The 18,337-nt window shown below is 29.0% G+C and overlaps 1 protein-coding gene across 1 annotated transcript; it reads left to right on the plus strand.

The window, feature by feature from the left end:
- Positions 1 to 303: 303 nt before the first annotated feature.
- On the plus strand, positions 304 to 5,119 carry LOC123290731 (zinc finger protein 271-like). Its single transcript, XM_044871021.1, has 4 exons — positions 304 to 634; positions 3,606 to 3,691; positions 4,193 to 4,853; positions 4,908 to 5,119. Exons 1-4 carry the CDS (start codon positions 304 to 306, stop codon positions 5,117 to 5,119), a joined length of 1,290 nt encoding a protein of 429 aa, XP_044726956.1.
- The last annotated feature ends 13,218 nt before the right edge of the window (positions 5,120 to 18,337 follow it).

Raw genomic sequence — 18,337 nt, forward strand, 5'->3', positions numbered from 1 at the left:
TGTGATAAAATGCATAACAAATTTCTTCTATCTTAGTCCTACTTATTGCTGTCAGTAATAAATTCTGCACTTGCGCATATGACATGATGAAAAGGTCTATTCTAGTTAGTATATTTTCTAAGAGACAGCAGCAACGATATAATGGAGGAAGAAATACTTAACAGCAGCATTAAAAGTGTAAAACAAGAACCAATTGATGAAAATGAAAAACACTTGTTCACAAATATTTATGAAAATAATAAACTTGAAAAAGAATTACATACAGTGTATATTAAAAGTGAAATATTAGATGAAAATACTGTAATGGAAGTTGAACGAATTAAAAATGAAAGACCAGAAGAAGAAGGCAGCAATGATAGTGATAGTGTTGTAAGTGTAAAACGTGAACCTTTTTATGAAAATGATGAAAAATTTAAAAATATTAAACTGGAAAACGAATTACATACAGAACTGATTATTAAAAATGAAATATTAGATGAACATTCTATTTTAGAATCACAAGAGATTCATACTAGAAGTACAAACAAATCATTTTCATTTAATAATCAAAGTCATTTAGTGAGACATGAACGTACCCATAGTGGAGAAAAACGATTTTCGTGTGATATTTGTACTAAAACATTTACTCATCAGGGTAATTTAAAAACACATAAACGAATTCATAGTGGAGAGAAACCATTTTCATGTGATATTTGTTATAAAAGATTTACTCAGAAAGGCCATTTAGTTCTACATAAACGTATCCATAGTGGAGAAAAACAATTTTCATGTAATATTTGTAATAAAAGATTTACTCATCAAAATACTTTAGTTCAACATAAACGAATTCATAGTAGTGAAAAACCATTTTCATGTCATATTTGTAATAAAAAATTTACTCGTCAAGGTACTTTAGTTCAACATAAACGAATTCATAGTGGTGAAAAACCATTTTCATGTCATATTTGTACTAAAACATTTATTCGGCAAGGCGATTTAAATAAACACAAACTAGTTCATAGTGAAGAAAAACAATTTTCATGCGATGTTTGTAATAAAAGATTTACTCAGCAAGGTTCTTTAATTCAACATAAACGGATTCATAGTAATGAAAAACCATTTTCATGTGATATTTGTAATAAAAAATTTACTCAGCTAGGTAGTTTAGTGAGACATAAACGGTGGTTTCACAGTGGTATTTGAAATAACAAAACTGTTGAAATAAAACATTTTCTTATCATCAGGCTTAATATTCCCATCAAATTAGGTGAAATTTACTGAATTTTTTGGTTATGAATACCACTTATATAAATTTTTAGCTTTTGTAGAATAAAATTTTTCAGAAATAAAAGTGATTTTGGAAAAATTAAGGTTTTTCCACAATTTTTTGTAATTTACTCGATAACTATGCATTTTAGAGAAAATTTGCATTTTGCTTTTTCTTAAGGGGTTATAGTCATTTGAAGATTATCGACATTTTTTTAAACAAAGTATTTTTTATGTTGCCCACAATAAAATGACCTGAAAATTTGCATGCATGTTCAAAATGATGTTACAAAGGGCTAAAATGTGATTTAGTGTTGTAAATAAATTGGCATTGTCGAGTATACTTACCAAACTTCCCTCTAAATGTTACTGCTGGCATATGGCAGAAGTTTCAGGTAAAGTAAAGCACGACACAAACAGATGAAACAAGATCGCCCTGGTTATCACATTTATAAACTTGACCTAAGATTTCAAGTTCAATGAAAAGCTCAATCTACTCCGTAATTGGTAACAGATAGAGAAACACTTTAAATTAGAAAGTTTTTATGGTTAAAAATGTAACATTTTTGTTCGAAACATTTGCCGAAAACAGTATAGTTAACGAAAAAACGTCCTGAAAAGTTTTACTCAAAATAATTATAACTTATAATTGTTTCTACACGACATCAAGACACTCTTCGAAAAATATTTTCCAATAAATCCAATGAAAGTGGTTTATTTTTCCATAAAAACCATTTTTTGTTCAAATTGGAATGAAGAAACACGCAAAAAATTAAAACTCTGTCTTAACTATTCGGTTATTTACAAAAAAAAAAAAAAAGTGCTCGGCTAATGTTTGTAAGTTATTGAAACCCGAAAACTTGATCGAATTGAATACCCGTATAAGATGTGTACCTTTGAATATATCATTTTTCGTTTGAAGCATTTTCCTCGATTCAACTTATTTTTCGAGTTTTACGTATATATCAAGTTAAAAACGCTGTAAAATGCTCAAACCAACTCAACCAAATTTGTGAAATTATATAGTACAAAAAGAAAACCAAATTAAATACATTTCAAATACCTCCTACGCTAGCTTGTAACTGTACCTACTATAAGAGAATAAATATTTTATTTACAATTTTATCAATACAAATGCAATTTTTATTTCATGATCAATTTATTTATCTTTATTAGAATAAACAGTTAAATAATTTTCCTTCCTATCCACACTTCACACTTCCTAATTAACACTTCTTTTATTGGACGAATTATTAATCTTTAATAAAAATAAGAATTTATTTCAATAGAAAAATTTGAAAGTAGTTTCGCATAAAGCATTAATCTGCACCTACATAAAAAATGATACAAATGATCATATAGTAAATATCTATTGAATATTTTGACATTAATCAGTCCCAAATAATAAAATTCCAAAATCTGAATATTTTGACATTAATCACTCCCAAAACACATCAAATAAACCTTCACAAACGATTCCTGATCTATATTGGCGCCATACTGCTATATAACAATTAATGGTTAGGTCATGAAGGTTATAAAGAAGGAGAACGATCGCTATGTACTAAAGCATTAGCGCACCTGTCCCTGAAAATTTGTAGAATTTATAGTTCATTTTCAGCCACCAGCCGCGCTGTCGTCGGTAAGTAGTATATTAGCGCACAACAACCCGCATTTAATGGTACAACTTAGCGATCCGAGCGCCTCACTTATTTTTTCAAAATATTGGGGACAATATTTTCTATTGCGATCGTTCTCCTTCTTTATAACCTTCATGGTTCAGGTGTACGTTTAATTAACATAACCTATCAATTAACTAAAAAATAGGTGTAATTAATTAATTATACATTCCCAAACTCTGAAACGTGTTTATCGTAATTCCCAAATGATTTCCTTTCGAATAACATAAAAATTAAGTGGATTTAATTTCCTACCTGCTAACTATACGCTGAAAAAGAATCATTAATTACAGGAAAACTAATAATTCCCAAATTCTAAAATTATATTCCCAAATCCTCCCAAACGATTCCCAAATGAATGGAAATAGTTTGAGTGAAAAATAACAATTTTATCTGCTAAGTATACGGAGCTCTTTTAAGCCTCTATGTTATATAACCTCTTTGAATATTATACATAGAGAACGCAATCTTCATATCTATGCTTTGAAAGTTGGTTCTCATTCTGTTGCCAATTCTAGTTAGTATATTTTCTAAGAGACAGCAGCAACGATATAATGGAGGAAGAAATACTTAGCAGCAGCATTAAAAGTGTAAAACAAGAACCAATTGATGAAAATGAAAAACACTTGTTCACAAATATTTATGAAAATAATAAACTTGAAAAAGAATTTATTATTAAAGATGAAATATTAGAAAATGCTGCAATGGAAGTTGAACGCATTAAAAATGAAAGTCCAGAAGAAGACACCAATGATAGTGATAGTGTTGTAAGTGTAAAACATGAACTTGTTTTTGAAAATGATAAACATCTGTACACAAATATTTATGAAAATAATAAACTTGAAAAAGAATTACATACAGTGTATATTAAAAGTGAAATATTAGATGAAAATACTGTAATGGAAGTTGAACGAATTAAAAATGAAAGACCAGAAGAAGAAGGCAGCAATGATAGTGATAGTGTTGTAAGTGTAAAACGTGAACCTTTTTATGAAAATGATGAAAAATTTAAAAATATTAAACTGGAAAACGAATTACATACAGAACTGATTATTAAAAATGAAATATTAGATGAACATTCTACCTATAGTGGAGAAAAACGATTTTCGTGTGATATTTGTAATAAAACATTTACTCATCAGGGTAATCTAAATACACATAAACGAATTCATAGCGGAGAAAGACCATTTTCATGTGATATTTGTAATAAAACATTTACTCATCAAGGTACTTTAGTTCAACATAAACGAATTCATAGTAATGAAAAACCATTTTCATGTGATTTTTGTAATAAAAAATTTACTCATCAAGGTACTTTAGTTCAACATAAACGAATTCATAGTGGTGAAAAACCATTTTCATGTCATATTTGTACTAAAATATTTACTCGGTTAGGTGATTTAAATAAACACAAACTAGTTCATAGTGAAGAAAAACAATTTTCATGTGATATTTGTAATAAAAGATTTACTAGGCAAGGTACTTTAGTTCAACATAAGCGGATTCATAGTGGAGAAAAACCATTTTCATGTGATATTTGTAGTAAAAAATTTACTGGGCAGGGTGATTTAAATAAACACAAACGAATTCATAGCGGAGAAAGACCATTTTCATGTAATTTTTGTAATAAAACATTTACTCAGCAAGGCCATTTAGTTCTACATAAGCGTATCCATAGTGGAGAAAAACAATTTTCATGTGATATTTGTAATAAAGCATTTACTAACCAAGGTAATTTAAATCAACATAAACGTATTCATTCTGGAGAAAAACCATTTTCATGTGATTTTTGTAATAAAAAATTTACTCATCCAGGTACTTTAGTTCAACATAGACGAATTCATAGTAGTGAAAAACCATTTTCATGCAATTTTTGTACTAAAACGTTTACTCTTCAAGGTAATTTAAATCAACATAAACGAATTCATAGTGATGAAAAACCATTTTCTTGTGATATTTGTAATAAAACATTTATTCGGCAAGGCGATTTAAATAAACACAAACTAGTTCATAGTGAAGAAAAACAATTTTCATGTGATATTTGTAATAAAAGATTTACTCAGCAAGGTTCTTTAATTCAACATAAACGGATTCATTCTGGAGAAAAACCATTTTCATGTGATATTTGTAATATAAGATTTACTCAGCTAGGTAGTTTAGTAAGACATAAACGATTGTTTCACAGTGGTATTTGAAATAACAAAACTGTTGAAATAAAACATTTTCTTTTCATCAGGCTTGATACTCCCATCAAATTAGGTGAAATTTACTGAATTTTTGGGTTAAGGAATGCCACTTAAGTTTGTAAGTTTTGATTTTAAATCAGACCTGATAAAAATTTTGCATTTTGCACAAAATGCCTTCAAAAAGGTTCGTTTCCATAATTTCAAAATGTAGGTAACTTTATATACATGTTTTCTTCTCGACGCCAGATGTCAGCAATATGAAAAAAACATGGCCGCGCCCATATGGACAAGAAGTGTCGTTACCCCTTAACTTCAATATTTTTTGAAAAATCAACATCAATTTACAATTTTCCGTGTTTTTTTTTTTTTTTTTTAATTTTTCTCAAAAACTGCATTTTAGGAAATTTAAAAAAAAAAAATAATTAGCTAAAGAAAAATAATGATTTTTCTGATTAAAAAATTCAAGTGAAGTTTTTTAACTGGAATTATCTTTATTCGGATGCAAGAAATGACCTATGAAATGAACATTGCAGGTCGTGAAAATAGGTTTTTTCAAATACCTGGTAAACTGTGAAGTTTATTGCAGTTTTAATTATTATAAAAATTGTTTTCGAGTTAATTTTACACAAAAAAGCTTCTTTATAAAATTTGCCTAGAAGTAATAGCTTTAGAAATATTTAACTGAGTAAACTTAGAATAAGTCGCATACTTTACCATACGAAAAATCTGAAGATATTGCATAAATTATAAAAATATGTATTTAAAAAAATAGAAATTAAATTAAATTTTTTTTTAATATTATGAATATTTTTTTAATATTTCTTTTTGATATTTTGATAAAGATAACCCCGGTGAGAAAACTTCACTTGGATTTTTGAAGCAGATCGATTTTTTTATGTCTTATTTTTCTGGGCTATATTTTGACAGTTTCCATGTCCTTCGCATTTTCGAAAAAACCGGAAATTTTATTTCACATAAATGTTTTTGATTTTTTAAACTTATTTAATTTATAATAAAATACAAGGTCTGGTATTCAACACTGTCTAAACAGGGTATTTAGACAATTAACTGAGTCAATTGTTTAGTTTCACTTGTTTTTCATCAACTTATCAGAAACAGGTAGAAATACCGAAGCAACATTGTGTATGATGTCTAGTTTATAATTTAAAAAAATGTAACCAAATAAATAAATTGAAAACGTAGAATAAAAATTTATTTATTTTTGAATTCCTAAACCTAGTCGCATCCATGAGTGGTTTTTTTACTCGAAAATCCTCAATAGCAGCTCCGGTTTTGTTTTTTTTTTATTGTATTTAAAATCAGAAACCTTTCGGAGGGGGAGAGGCGTTGGTGTCCTAGGCTAAGAAGCTAATGATAGAAGTTTGAAATTTCGAGGGGATATTGATTTTATAGTGTAGGTTTCATTTAAGAAAATATTCTTCGAAATGCGTTCCCTAAAAGGGTAAAACAGGAAATGAAAGTATGTATGAAAATATAACCAAACAGTCATTTTTGAGTTTACTACTTAACCGATTTTATTAATGTTTTCGTAAATATCACTGTTTACCCGTGAGGGCGCAAATTAGGACAAAATTTTAATGTCCATTTTCTTCCAAATTCTAAAAGACAGACAGTTGAAAATTTGCAGGTAAATTCAACTAGTGGACTTAAAACAATTCTGGAAAATACTTAAAAAAAAAAAGTACACAACACTTTCTATACAGGGTATTTTAACAATTAACTCTGTCAAATGTTTGTTTTCACTTGTTTTTTTTTTTTTTTTATTCTAATTTCACAATTTTTCAACACGATTGGTTATTACGAACTTGTAAGCGAGCATAAATTTAAACAGCACACTTTCTGACATTTTTTCTACATTCTTACAGTTTGTGCCCGGTCCCACTAACATAGGAGATGCACTTTTCAAATTCGAAGCTTTTGGTCATTTTTCGGTTTTAATACTTCGATTAATAATGTCAATGTTCAATTGAACCTAATTAAATTCTATAAAAGAAACAAAATACTAATACTTCATTAGTTTGGGGCTAGAAACTTCGAAAATCGCATTACAAATCAATTATTTTATCATTTTATCGTGAATTTAATGCGTAAAATGGAACGACAACTACAAAGAATAATTTTTTTGAGGACAAGCCGTGGCCCTGGGCACTTGTCCAGAGTATCCAGTAGGTAATTTTCAGGTATAGACATGAAAAATCAAATTTTGGTGGGGTTTTTTCGATTATCCGAGGGGATGTGGGTAATACAATTTTTAGAACTATTCTGTTAATTTGACTTTATTCCGAGTCGATTGGTGAAAATCCCATCCTTCTAGCATGTATAAAACAGAAAAAAGTAATTTTGGGAGGTGTTTTTTCAATTTTTCGGGAGGTTGCAATGAAAAGTTTGAAAGTTATTCGTTTTTGAAGTGAAGAACTCATCTATCAGAATAAAAGGTTTGTGAATTGTATTATAATATTTGTATGTATATTTGAGTATAAACAGTTCAATTTTTTACTACACAAAGATTACGTTAAGCCCGCTACATAATTGGTGACCCCGTAAAAGAACGCCGTTAAACATCGATAAATTTGAAAACAACATTAAACGGCGACTAACTACAGGTATTTAACGAATAACGACACGACGATAAAATTTCTGCAACGACCAAGGCGCTGCATGAAATAGCTGCGTTAAAAATTAACTAGAACAGTTCTTCACATCGCGGTAGATCACGGTCAAGCACTCGTTTTTACAACCGACCATATTACCGATCACCAAATCGACGACTCGATAATGCCAGCTCGAGCTAACGGATACTGTTACTACCATTTCAAATTTGGGAAAAAAGCCTGGAAATGCAGATCACCGTGTTCATACGCTCAACGAAAACGTTGTTGATAAACTCAATAGAGAAATAGAGCCCCGAACTTAATCATTCCCTGAGGAAGCTTTAACTCTAGTTCTAGCCCTGCATGAGTCTGTTTTTTATTACATTTTCTATTTATAGGACCTATTTTTCTTAAAATCATCTAAGCAACAAAATCGAGTTACTACACATTTAGCATCCTGGGTTCCCCTTCCATAAAAACTACGAATGTGATTTAGTGTTGTAAATATATTGGCATTGCCGAGTATACCTTCCAAACTTTTCTGGAAATGTTACTGCAGGCATATGCCAGAAGTTTCAAGTAAAGCAAAGCACGACACAAACAGATGAAACAAGATCACCCTGGTTTATTACCAAAACTATCATACATTAGAAAAAATATTTTATTTATTATTATTCTTTATTGATATGGAAATCAAAATATTACGATAAATAATTATAAACCAATAGATAAAAATAAATTCAAAATATTACATTATTTTGCTGAAAAGAAGTGAAGAGAATCTAAGTTACATATTAATAAATTAAACCTTAAGTTGTGACAAAACTTGGTGCAGACAGTCCAGGGTATATTTTATAAATAAGACTGACGTTTATCAAAGATATATTTTTAATATTTCCTCACAATAAATATATTGTGTACGTCGGGTACATTTAAAATGCTTTGAGCAGAGTTCAGTTCCATACTATTAAGAATTTGTCTAAGTTCACCGGATGTGCATTCACAGTCTTCAATCAAATGTTCCACACACTCAATACCGCCACATACAACACATATACGCTCACCATTGATAACTGGGCGCCACTTTTTGAAGGCCAATCAAAATATTCAAATTCAAATAAGATAAAGCTCGCCATCTGGCGATAAAAATTAGTACAATTTATAACAGGAATTGGACCGCTTTTTCAGTAGTTTCAATTTAGACCACCAGGTTACTTACAATTTATCAATTCCAAATGTGATTATGGGTAGAATAAAATCACTGAACATGCTTAAAACAATCCAAAAAAGAAATTTTTAAGCTATAAAGAAATCGTTCGATATTAATTAGCGCTCTTCTGCTCTTTTAATACCATGCATATATGTAATATGCAAGGTATACTAAAGTTTAGTCCCAAGTTTGTAACGCTTAAAAATATTGATGCTAAGCAAAAAATTTTGGTATAGGTGTGCATAAAATCACCTAATTGGTCCATTTCCGGTTGTCTGTCTGTCTGCCTGTCCGTCTGTTATCACCATTACTCAAAAACGAAAAGAGATATCAAGCTGAAATTTTTATAGCGTACTGAGGACGTAAAAAGTGAGGTCAAGTTCGTACATGAGCAATATAGGGCAATTTGATCTTGGGTCCGTAGGACCCATCTTGTAAACCGTTAGAGATAGAACAAAAGTTTAAATGTAAAAAACATTCCTTATAAAACAATAATCAACTTTTGTTTGAAACATTTTTTCGTAAATATCACTGTTTACTCGTGAGGGCGCAAATTAGGCGTAAATTATATAGTATGTAATTATGGGAATATCAGTTATGTATGTGTGACATGCATGTATGTGTAATATGATAGTCATCAACATTGTCTATGCATGGTATTTCAACAATTAACTCAGTCAATTGTTTGTTTTCACTTGTTTATTATACTTTCCATATGCATACTCCATTAACCGTTATTGCCATTATTGGTTAAAGTGACTCCAAGATATTGAAAGTATCTTACATTTTCCAATGCAATACCATCATGCGCCCATACTTCGTTTGCAGCAGACTTACAACAATTGCTTATGGTCATAATTTTTTATTTATTTTTACAATTATATCACTTAATTTACATTTCAAGTCACACAAATCTAGTTTATTATTAACAATTAGCTTATTCAAGCACATGTCACACATGCAACAACCTTGTTTAATTAGTGATTGTCTGTGATTGCGTTTATGCAGTTGTTGTGGATCAGGGGTTGGACGAGCGGATATCTTTTTGGAAGCGTATAATATTTAAAGTTCACTCACTATTGTATAAGTATTCTTTATTTGATCAATTATTTACAATGAAATTGTGTTTGAAGTATTTGAATCGAAACCGAAAATGAATTAACTAATTAATTTGTTTTACTAGTAGAACCGAAAAACGAATGGTTCTACAACGAATGTTGCTAACGAATTTTACTAATAGATCCGCAAAACGAATGGATCTCTTACAAATGCAACTAACGAATTCCCCAAGCGTCAGAAAACTTTGACTTATATACGCGGCTGAGAGGAAGCAACATTTCAATCGCGTCTGTACACAATCATCCTCGTGTATTCAAATTTGACCATGAATTCAAGTGACACGTGTAAATGCCACAAGTTTTAAGACCAGAAAGCTGAGTCTGCAAATTTTCACAATATTAACGAGAACAACATACTGACTTATAAACTACTACAGAGCGATTTACTACCGAGTGATAATACGAATGTCATGGGACCATAACAATGTTAAATGATGTTTTAAAGTAAATTTTTTTTCACAAACTTCATATGAGAATAGTTTTTCTCCAGTATGAGTTCGTTTATGTTGAATCAAATTAGCTCGCTGGGAAAATTTCATCATGTGAAACTACAAACTTCACATGAAAAAGGCTTTTCTCTAGTATAAATTCGTTTATGTTGAATTAAACTGACCCACTGAGCAAATGTTTTTCTCCGGTGTGGGTTCGTTTATGTTCATTCATATTCTGTTTCGTACTAAATGTTTTATAGCATACTTTACAAGAAAAAGGTTTTTCACCGGTATGAATTCGTTTAATATGTGGAATTAAATTACCTTTCACAGTAAATGTTTTATCACAATTATCACATGAAAAAGGTTTTTCTCCAGTATGAGTTCGCATGTGAATACTTAAATTACTTCGTAGCGTAAATATTTTGTCACATACTTCACATGAAAAATGTTTTTTATCAGTATGAGTTTGATTATGTCGACTTAAGCTAATTTGTCGATTAAATCTGTTACCACAAATTTTACATAAAAAACATTTTTACTCTCCATCACCAGCTTCAACTTCATTTTCACCAAATATTTCATCCCTAATGACTAATTCAGTTTTTATTTGTTGTTCAAGTTTATTATATTCATATTTATCCTCAAACAACTGATCGTTTAATTTTTCCTTTTCGAGTGACAGTAGTAAATTAGTAATAAAACCATTGACTTCATAGTTACATATAGACTTAGTGTCAAACAATTTTAAACGTACCAACATCTGAGGTAATTGCTTAGGTCAAATCCATTGTAGAATTTTTTGAAAAAATGTAAATGTGATAAGTATTTTTTTTAAGTCAATAAGCGAAAAAATTCAGTGAAATCACGATGTTTTATGTGAAACCATGGAGGTTAACCTCCATGCGTGAAAATTTTTGTGAAATATGCTTAATCTACGTAACTATAAAGTCAATGAGTAAAACGCGCATGTGTCTGACTGTCGAAATCTCTCGAATGAAATTTTTGAATAATAAAATATTTCACATTTAATAAAAACTTTTAAAAACACTTCACGTTCACAAAGTTATTTTATAGATTTGATTTTTATTTGTTTCGAATATTTAAATACAAAATAATAAATAAAATGAGTCCATTAACTAACCTTGATTAAAGTAACTTGTTGAAACAAGAAATTACATTATTATAGCCAAGTATAAAATTATATAATATTTAACAACAAAAGCATCTACTTTAATTTATTATATTTTTAATATAACGTATTGTCAGTCAAATACAACTACTTTCTTTGAGAATTATTTATTAATCAAATATTAATTATATTAAAAAATGAGTATAAGTATAGATGGTGAAAGTTCCTCGAGTAGCACAAATACAAATCCTGAATTGGATAATACATCAATCATCGCTTGTTTAGGTACAGAAAGCGAACAATATGATAATTCAACAAATAATAATTCAAAAAGTGATAATTCAACAAATAATAATACAAAAAGTGATAATTCAAACAATATTAATAGTTCAAGTAATATAGATGAATATTTTAATAATCCAATAAAAACTAGTGCCACAAATACTGAATCGAGCCAAGACGATCATTTAAGTAATCATAATTTAAATAATAATACCGAATGGAAGGATTATTTACAAGCGAATACTGGTTACTTCAATCAATTTTCATTTGATCCTGGATTATCATCATCCGAAAGCGAAGGAGATTATGAAAGAAGTAAGTGTAATAATTTTTTTGTTATTTATCTTTAATAGTATAAAATATTGTATAAATAATATTATGTAAATATCTCGATAAATGGGCTAATTTGTTTCCCCGATTTTTTAAAGCCAAATGATCGAGAAAATAAAATGAAAATCATTTAATTCAAATTGGCGAAAACGATCCGGAAACTCACGAAGTTATTATAGTGCTGTGACGTTTATTAGTATTACATATTTTCAGACACTGTTTTGACATAGTTTGCATTTTTGTTTATAAAATAACTCGTTTATTTTTAATTTTACACGAAAAATGGTTAAACCAAAATTAGTTGAAATTAAATTTTCTACAGTTTTGGTTCTTATAAATTTTTTCCTAGTATCGATATTTTTCAATTTAGACCCGAAAAAAGATGATCGTGAATTTTTGTTTATTGCATAACTCGTTTATTTTTAATTATACCGAAGTTTTTTTTGTCTAGAATCGATTATTCTGTTATGTTCTTTATTATTGATTTTTTTTTCGTATAAACGATGATAAACTTATCTTTTGAAAATTTAGATTGCAATAACTTTGATACCGACCTTTTTTTTGTAAGGTTCATATTTATGTGACGCACGCTTACGGTAAAAAGAGAAAGAGAGGTTTAAATAAAATAACTTTTACAATGAAAAAATGCAAATTTTTTTTTCTCCTAGTACATATTTGAAAATCCTTTAAAATCCAAATTATTGTCGTTTCGAACGTTTAGTCGATGGTCCACCCAAATTTGGGCCATTTAAATCTTCATCACTACTATAGACTTCGTTCAGAAGTTAAGGAGGGTCGGTATGGTGCTTCGTTTTGACACTAGGTCCAAAAAAATAAAAAATTGATGAGAACCAAAACTGTAGGAAATTTAATTCCTAAAAACTTGAGTGGGAAGCATTTTTCGCGTAAAATAAAAATAAACGAGTACTTAATGCAACAAAGAAATTCAAAACCACCTCTTTTCAGGTCTAAGTCGAAAAATATCCATCCTAAGAAAAAATTGCTTAGGACCAAAATTGTTGAAAATTTAATTTCAAATAACTTTGTTAATAACCATTTTTCATGTAAAATAAAAAACATTCTCGAAAATACTTTCGGAAACTTTTGAAAACCAAATAAATGGTGGCCGAAAGGCCGCCTTACTTCTTTTGGTTTTTTAAACTTTCCTAATTTATAAAAATAAAAAAAACTTTTAACAAAAAAAAAAACCCCTTCTTCAAAATAAAAACTTTTTCAAAGCGAATTAATATGCCCTAAAATGTAAAAAAATAACGATAATATGTAGTTAAAATTATTGTTATTTTTGGAGTCGATGTCAACCAAGTAAACAACTGACAGAACACCGCTTGACTGACACCGACTTCAAAATTAACAATAATTTTAACTACATTATATTATCGTTATTTTTTTACATTTTAGTGCATACTAATTCGTTTTGGAAAAGTTTTTTTATTTTGTGATTTTTAGTGAATCTGAAGTACACTAACTAATTTGTCACTAAAAAAAGAATTATCGAAATCGGTTGGCGTGATATTGACTTATTTGTCCTCTTGTCGTGCATACTTAATGCAAATTTAAGACTTTTACGGTTTTCTCATCGATATTGTTGTCAGAACTGGGCCAAAATGAAATGGGACCACTTGGGAAGCACCAGCTTTCAAATAGATTAAGAATCATCGAAATCGATTCACCCAGTCGAAATTCTGATGTAGCAAACATAAAAAAAAAGTCGAATTGATAACCTCCTCCTTTATTGTTTGAAGTCGGTTAAAAATAATGCAATCATTGATATTAAACACTTTCTATACAGGCTAGTTCAACAATTAACTCAGTCAATTGTTTGTTTTCACTTATTTATATATTTGTTACAGTATGCAATGCAAAAAAACAATATCAATTAGAATTAGAAATGAAAAAAAAATTCCACGAAGAATCTTTTGAAAATATTACACCTCCAAATTGGAAAGGAATGGGATTAAAGAGATGGAATCCAAATAAAATAATATTACGTTTTTATGTACAACAATTAATTGATTCAAACAAATATACAATCGATGATAATAGATATAATGTTTGTTTGAAACCGAATCATAAATTTAAATGGTATGTGTATAGAACAAGTGCTCCAGCTCTAGCAGATGTTAGAAAACCTTTTATCATACCTGATGGAGTTACTAATGAAAATTTAATGGATATCATTGAAGAAGTTTACGAATATGTAGTGAAATTTGTAAAGAAGTATTGTTTAATTGTAAGTATACCACCTACCTATCTTTGAAAAATAGGATTTACTGAAGGTTATTGATTCAAGTGCCGATATCCAATTATTTTCTGCATAATTTTCTCAAGAATTGGGGAATAATAGTTTCGTCTCGATCAGACATCGGCCTCATTTGTTTTTTTTTTAACAATTTATAAAAAAGTGAACATATTTATTCATAATTTTTTCTTATATCTCTGCTTCTGGAAATAGTACACTGAAACTAAATATCTAAAAGGAAAAAATTAATGCATCTTTGAAATTTTTTACAAGTTGTAAAAACTTCGTAAAAAAAAGTTGACCGCTCAGGGGTGTACCTAACCCCCTTTTTTGAGGGTAGTTGGGGGTTTTAATCAATCTTTTACAAATTACAAAAAAACTATGCATCAAATAAAAAAAAGTTCAATTAAAAGTTCTAGCTGAGGTATTTTTGCACATTTTCGTTCTTTGTCGACTTTCTAGCTTCAAAATTGATCGAAGACAATTTTATCGAATAATTTTTTTATTTATTTCAGCGCCGCTGTTTTCAATTCTCATCAGAGTCAGATTGAAAAATAGTTGTAATATAATTTCAAGAAGCATATATTCTGAATTTCTATAAGAGCATATATTCTAAGAAATATTTAATAGATGCTTTAGGGAGTTAGGGAGTATTTTCGTCTTGGATCTCAAAAAAAACTATTATACTTTAATTAATTAAAATACATAAAATCTACAATTAGCATTAATTGAATATTTTTCGATTAGTAAACCAAAAATGAAAATACAGTAACCATGGACAAATCTTAGAGATTAATCGATCTATTTTTGTTTTTCAATCTTAAAATGCATCATTTTCACCTCAGCTAAACTATTTTTCTGGTATATAACATTCGGACTCATTGACACTTTGTGATTATGCCTTATCCTGCCATGTATTTATAATATAAACGGAAGTGCTATATACCGGGCGTTTCATTTACACTTCCGAATCGTGCATCCCACAAGTGTGAGAAAGTAGTTACATATGTATGTATACATTAAGCAATGTGAATAAGAATACGTGTAGGTTTGGTTCGCTTTGAGTTGTATGATGGTTTGTTACTATGATGTGTGTCTGTCTCGACTTTGAAGAGTGGGTTACAACACATGCAAGAAAACATACCTATAATAATATCTCTTTCTGATACACATTGCTTGTGGGATGCACAAGCTATTTGCTTGTTGAATATAAAATCACCGTGGTGTTGGGATCATCAGTTCTAAAAGTAAAATTAATGTTATAATGTCACAAACATAGGTTTTTTCCACAAAATTTTTACTCAATTTTCTTTCATTTGGATAATCTCAATTTTCTAAGGTTGGCCTCTGTAAATTGAGTTTACTTTAGAAAAATATTTTAGGAACATTTTGTATGGTAAATTAATTTGTATTATTATTTCGTATATTGGGAGATATTGATGCAAAATTTCATATCATTTGTTACAAGTATGACTTGAACGAATTACATGATTATTGAGAACTAAATAATGGAACTAAATGAATTTGTAACAGGCTAATTTTTTTAAGTAATTTTTGAAGAGAGAAGCCATATTTTTTCGATATTTCCAAATTGCCACCAAAATATCACAAGGTAACGCCATGGCGGGCGGTCCGATAAGCGTGGCATGATAATTTGTGATTGGTCGAAAATGATTGGTTGTTAAATTCTTTTAATAATCTTGCGATTTCGTCTGGACGGTCAACTCTGTAACCATGGTACTTATAAGATGTCAGTAGTGTTCCTTTTGCATCAGAATAATGGAAGGAGTATAAGGCGCGAATTGTATTTTAAAAAATAAATAAAATTCAATTCATTTATTAAACTTGAAAATTCTCCACAATATGGTTGACTGCCCATTTTATTAATGGTTAATATACAATTAAGTACCACTAAAAAAATTTTCAAGTTTAATAAATGAATTGAATCTTATTTATTTATTGTACATACATTAGGGCTGATTGACCAGCTTTGTTGTAACATTTAACTGACTGACTGACATAACTGTTATTTATGCAATATACAATCTGTATAACAATTTTCTTAAGTAAATTCATTTAAATATCACGGAAATCTTAATTGTTTCGATAGTATATATCTGACCACTGTTCTATCGTTCGCTTGACTGACCATAGTATGTGTGTGTACACAACTACTATAACCAATCCTCAAAGGGTCAGCTTTAGTAAATTTTAATAATTTATTTGGCCAGACCCCCCCCCCCCCATTATCTGTTTTCCTTTCAATAATTAGGTAATTCGATTTATGAACGGTCGCCGTAATTTTAACAAGTGATTTGAAATTTAGTACGAGTCTCGTCTCTCAAATTTAAGTTTTATATATTTATTCTTAATTAATAATATTTTAATATTTATTTTATTTAAATAATATATTATAGTAAATAAAAGACTGTTAGTAATAAAAATGTTTATTTATAGTTTTACACATTTTGATAACTTGTTTTCATCTATTTAAGATTTAATGAAATTGAAACTATAATATTTGTTTATATTACGTTCAAATAAAATTAAAAATATTTTATTTACAATAGTATTTCATTCATTTTGCTTTGATCCTTACATCGAATTTGGAATGTAAATTATTTCTTGAATATGATCAAAACACAATTTAATCAATTCAGTTCAAATTATTTTGTTGATCAAAACTTCATGGAATAATAGGCAAGATGCGTTATTTGTTTTATATCAAAGGTTAATAATCTAAGAAATGAAGTCGGATAAAGACTAAAAGGTTGAAATTCTAGGCAACAATATGATTTTTTATCGAATTCGCCTCAAAATGTTCGTGTGTGAGCGCTCGCTCAGAAATTCACCGTTTTTGAGATACAAGTGATTGAAAAAACAAAATCTAATTTTGATGAAAATTTGATTTTGTAGAAATTAACGTTTATTGTGTGGTTTCTATTAAATATTTGATTTTAAACTTATTGCATCTCATTTTTGGACGATTTTAAACAATTTTTATCTCTTGACTTTTTCCCCTCACTTCCCCCCTTTTGAGGTATTACCTTTATGAAAAAATTCGCATTTTTAAAATAAAATTTTTTCATCAACAAAATAGACGATTAGGTATTGCATGATTGGGATCAAATTTTTATTTAAAAACTATGAAACTTTATATTTGGGACTTTTCTAAGCACTTTTTGCGTCTTGTCATTTTTCACCATACGTCACCAAGAGTTAAAAAAAAGCGTAAAGCGCTTAAATCTCGAAAATGTTGATATAAGACGAAAAATGGCAATTCACTAAAAGTGCTTAGAATAGTAGAAATTTCAATCGTTTTTAAATAATCGTCAATTTTGTTGATGAACAAATTTTAGCTTAAAAATGCGAAATTTTATTTATAGTATAACGCAATTATATCTCAAAAACGGTGAGGGCAAAAAGTCAAGAGACAAAAATTGTTTAAAATGGTCCAAAATATGAGATCCAATAAGTTTCAAAACAAATATGTGATAGAAACCACACAATAATCATTAATTTGGATAATACCAAATTTTCATCAAAATTAGGTTTTTTTCAATAACTTGTATCTCAAAAACATGACTTTTAGGAAAAAATGTCCCGAGACAACAAATTCTTAGAATAGCTCGAAATATAAGATCCAATGTTTGTTTTCTTAAATTTCATGATTTTTCAATAAAATTAGCTTGGGCGAACTTCTAAGCGAGCCCATGGTAGAAACACACTTTCTATTCAATATGACTTTGTTCTACACATTCATGTAATAATTAAATGCTTAATGCTGCCTTAAATGCTTCCATATCTTACTGTATAAGGACTATACGATAACTAAAGAATCTGTATATATCG

The sequence above is a fragment of the Chrysoperla carnea genome, chromosome 1, assembly GCF_905475395.1.
Source record: "Chrysoperla carnea chromosome 1, inChrCarn1.1, whole genome shotgun sequence".
Classification (NCBI taxonomy): domain Eukaryota; kingdom Metazoa; phylum Arthropoda; class Insecta; order Neuroptera; family Chrysopidae; genus Chrysoperla; species Chrysoperla carnea.

Bases quoted from the DNA above. Each gene is read 5' to 3' on its own strand.
- LOC123290731 (XM_044871021.1), top strand. From the start codon at position 304: ATGGAAGTTGAACGAATTAAAAATGAAAGACCAGAAGAAGAAGGCAGC. The intron at 635-3,605 runs GTAATTTAAAAA...TTATTATTAAAG, and splicing joins TAAAACATTTACTCATCAGG to ATGAAATATTAGAAAATGCT. The intron at 3,692-4,192 runs GTAAGTGTAAAA...AGTAATGAAAAA, and splicing joins CCAATGATAGTGATAGTGTT to CCATTTTCATGTGATTTTTG.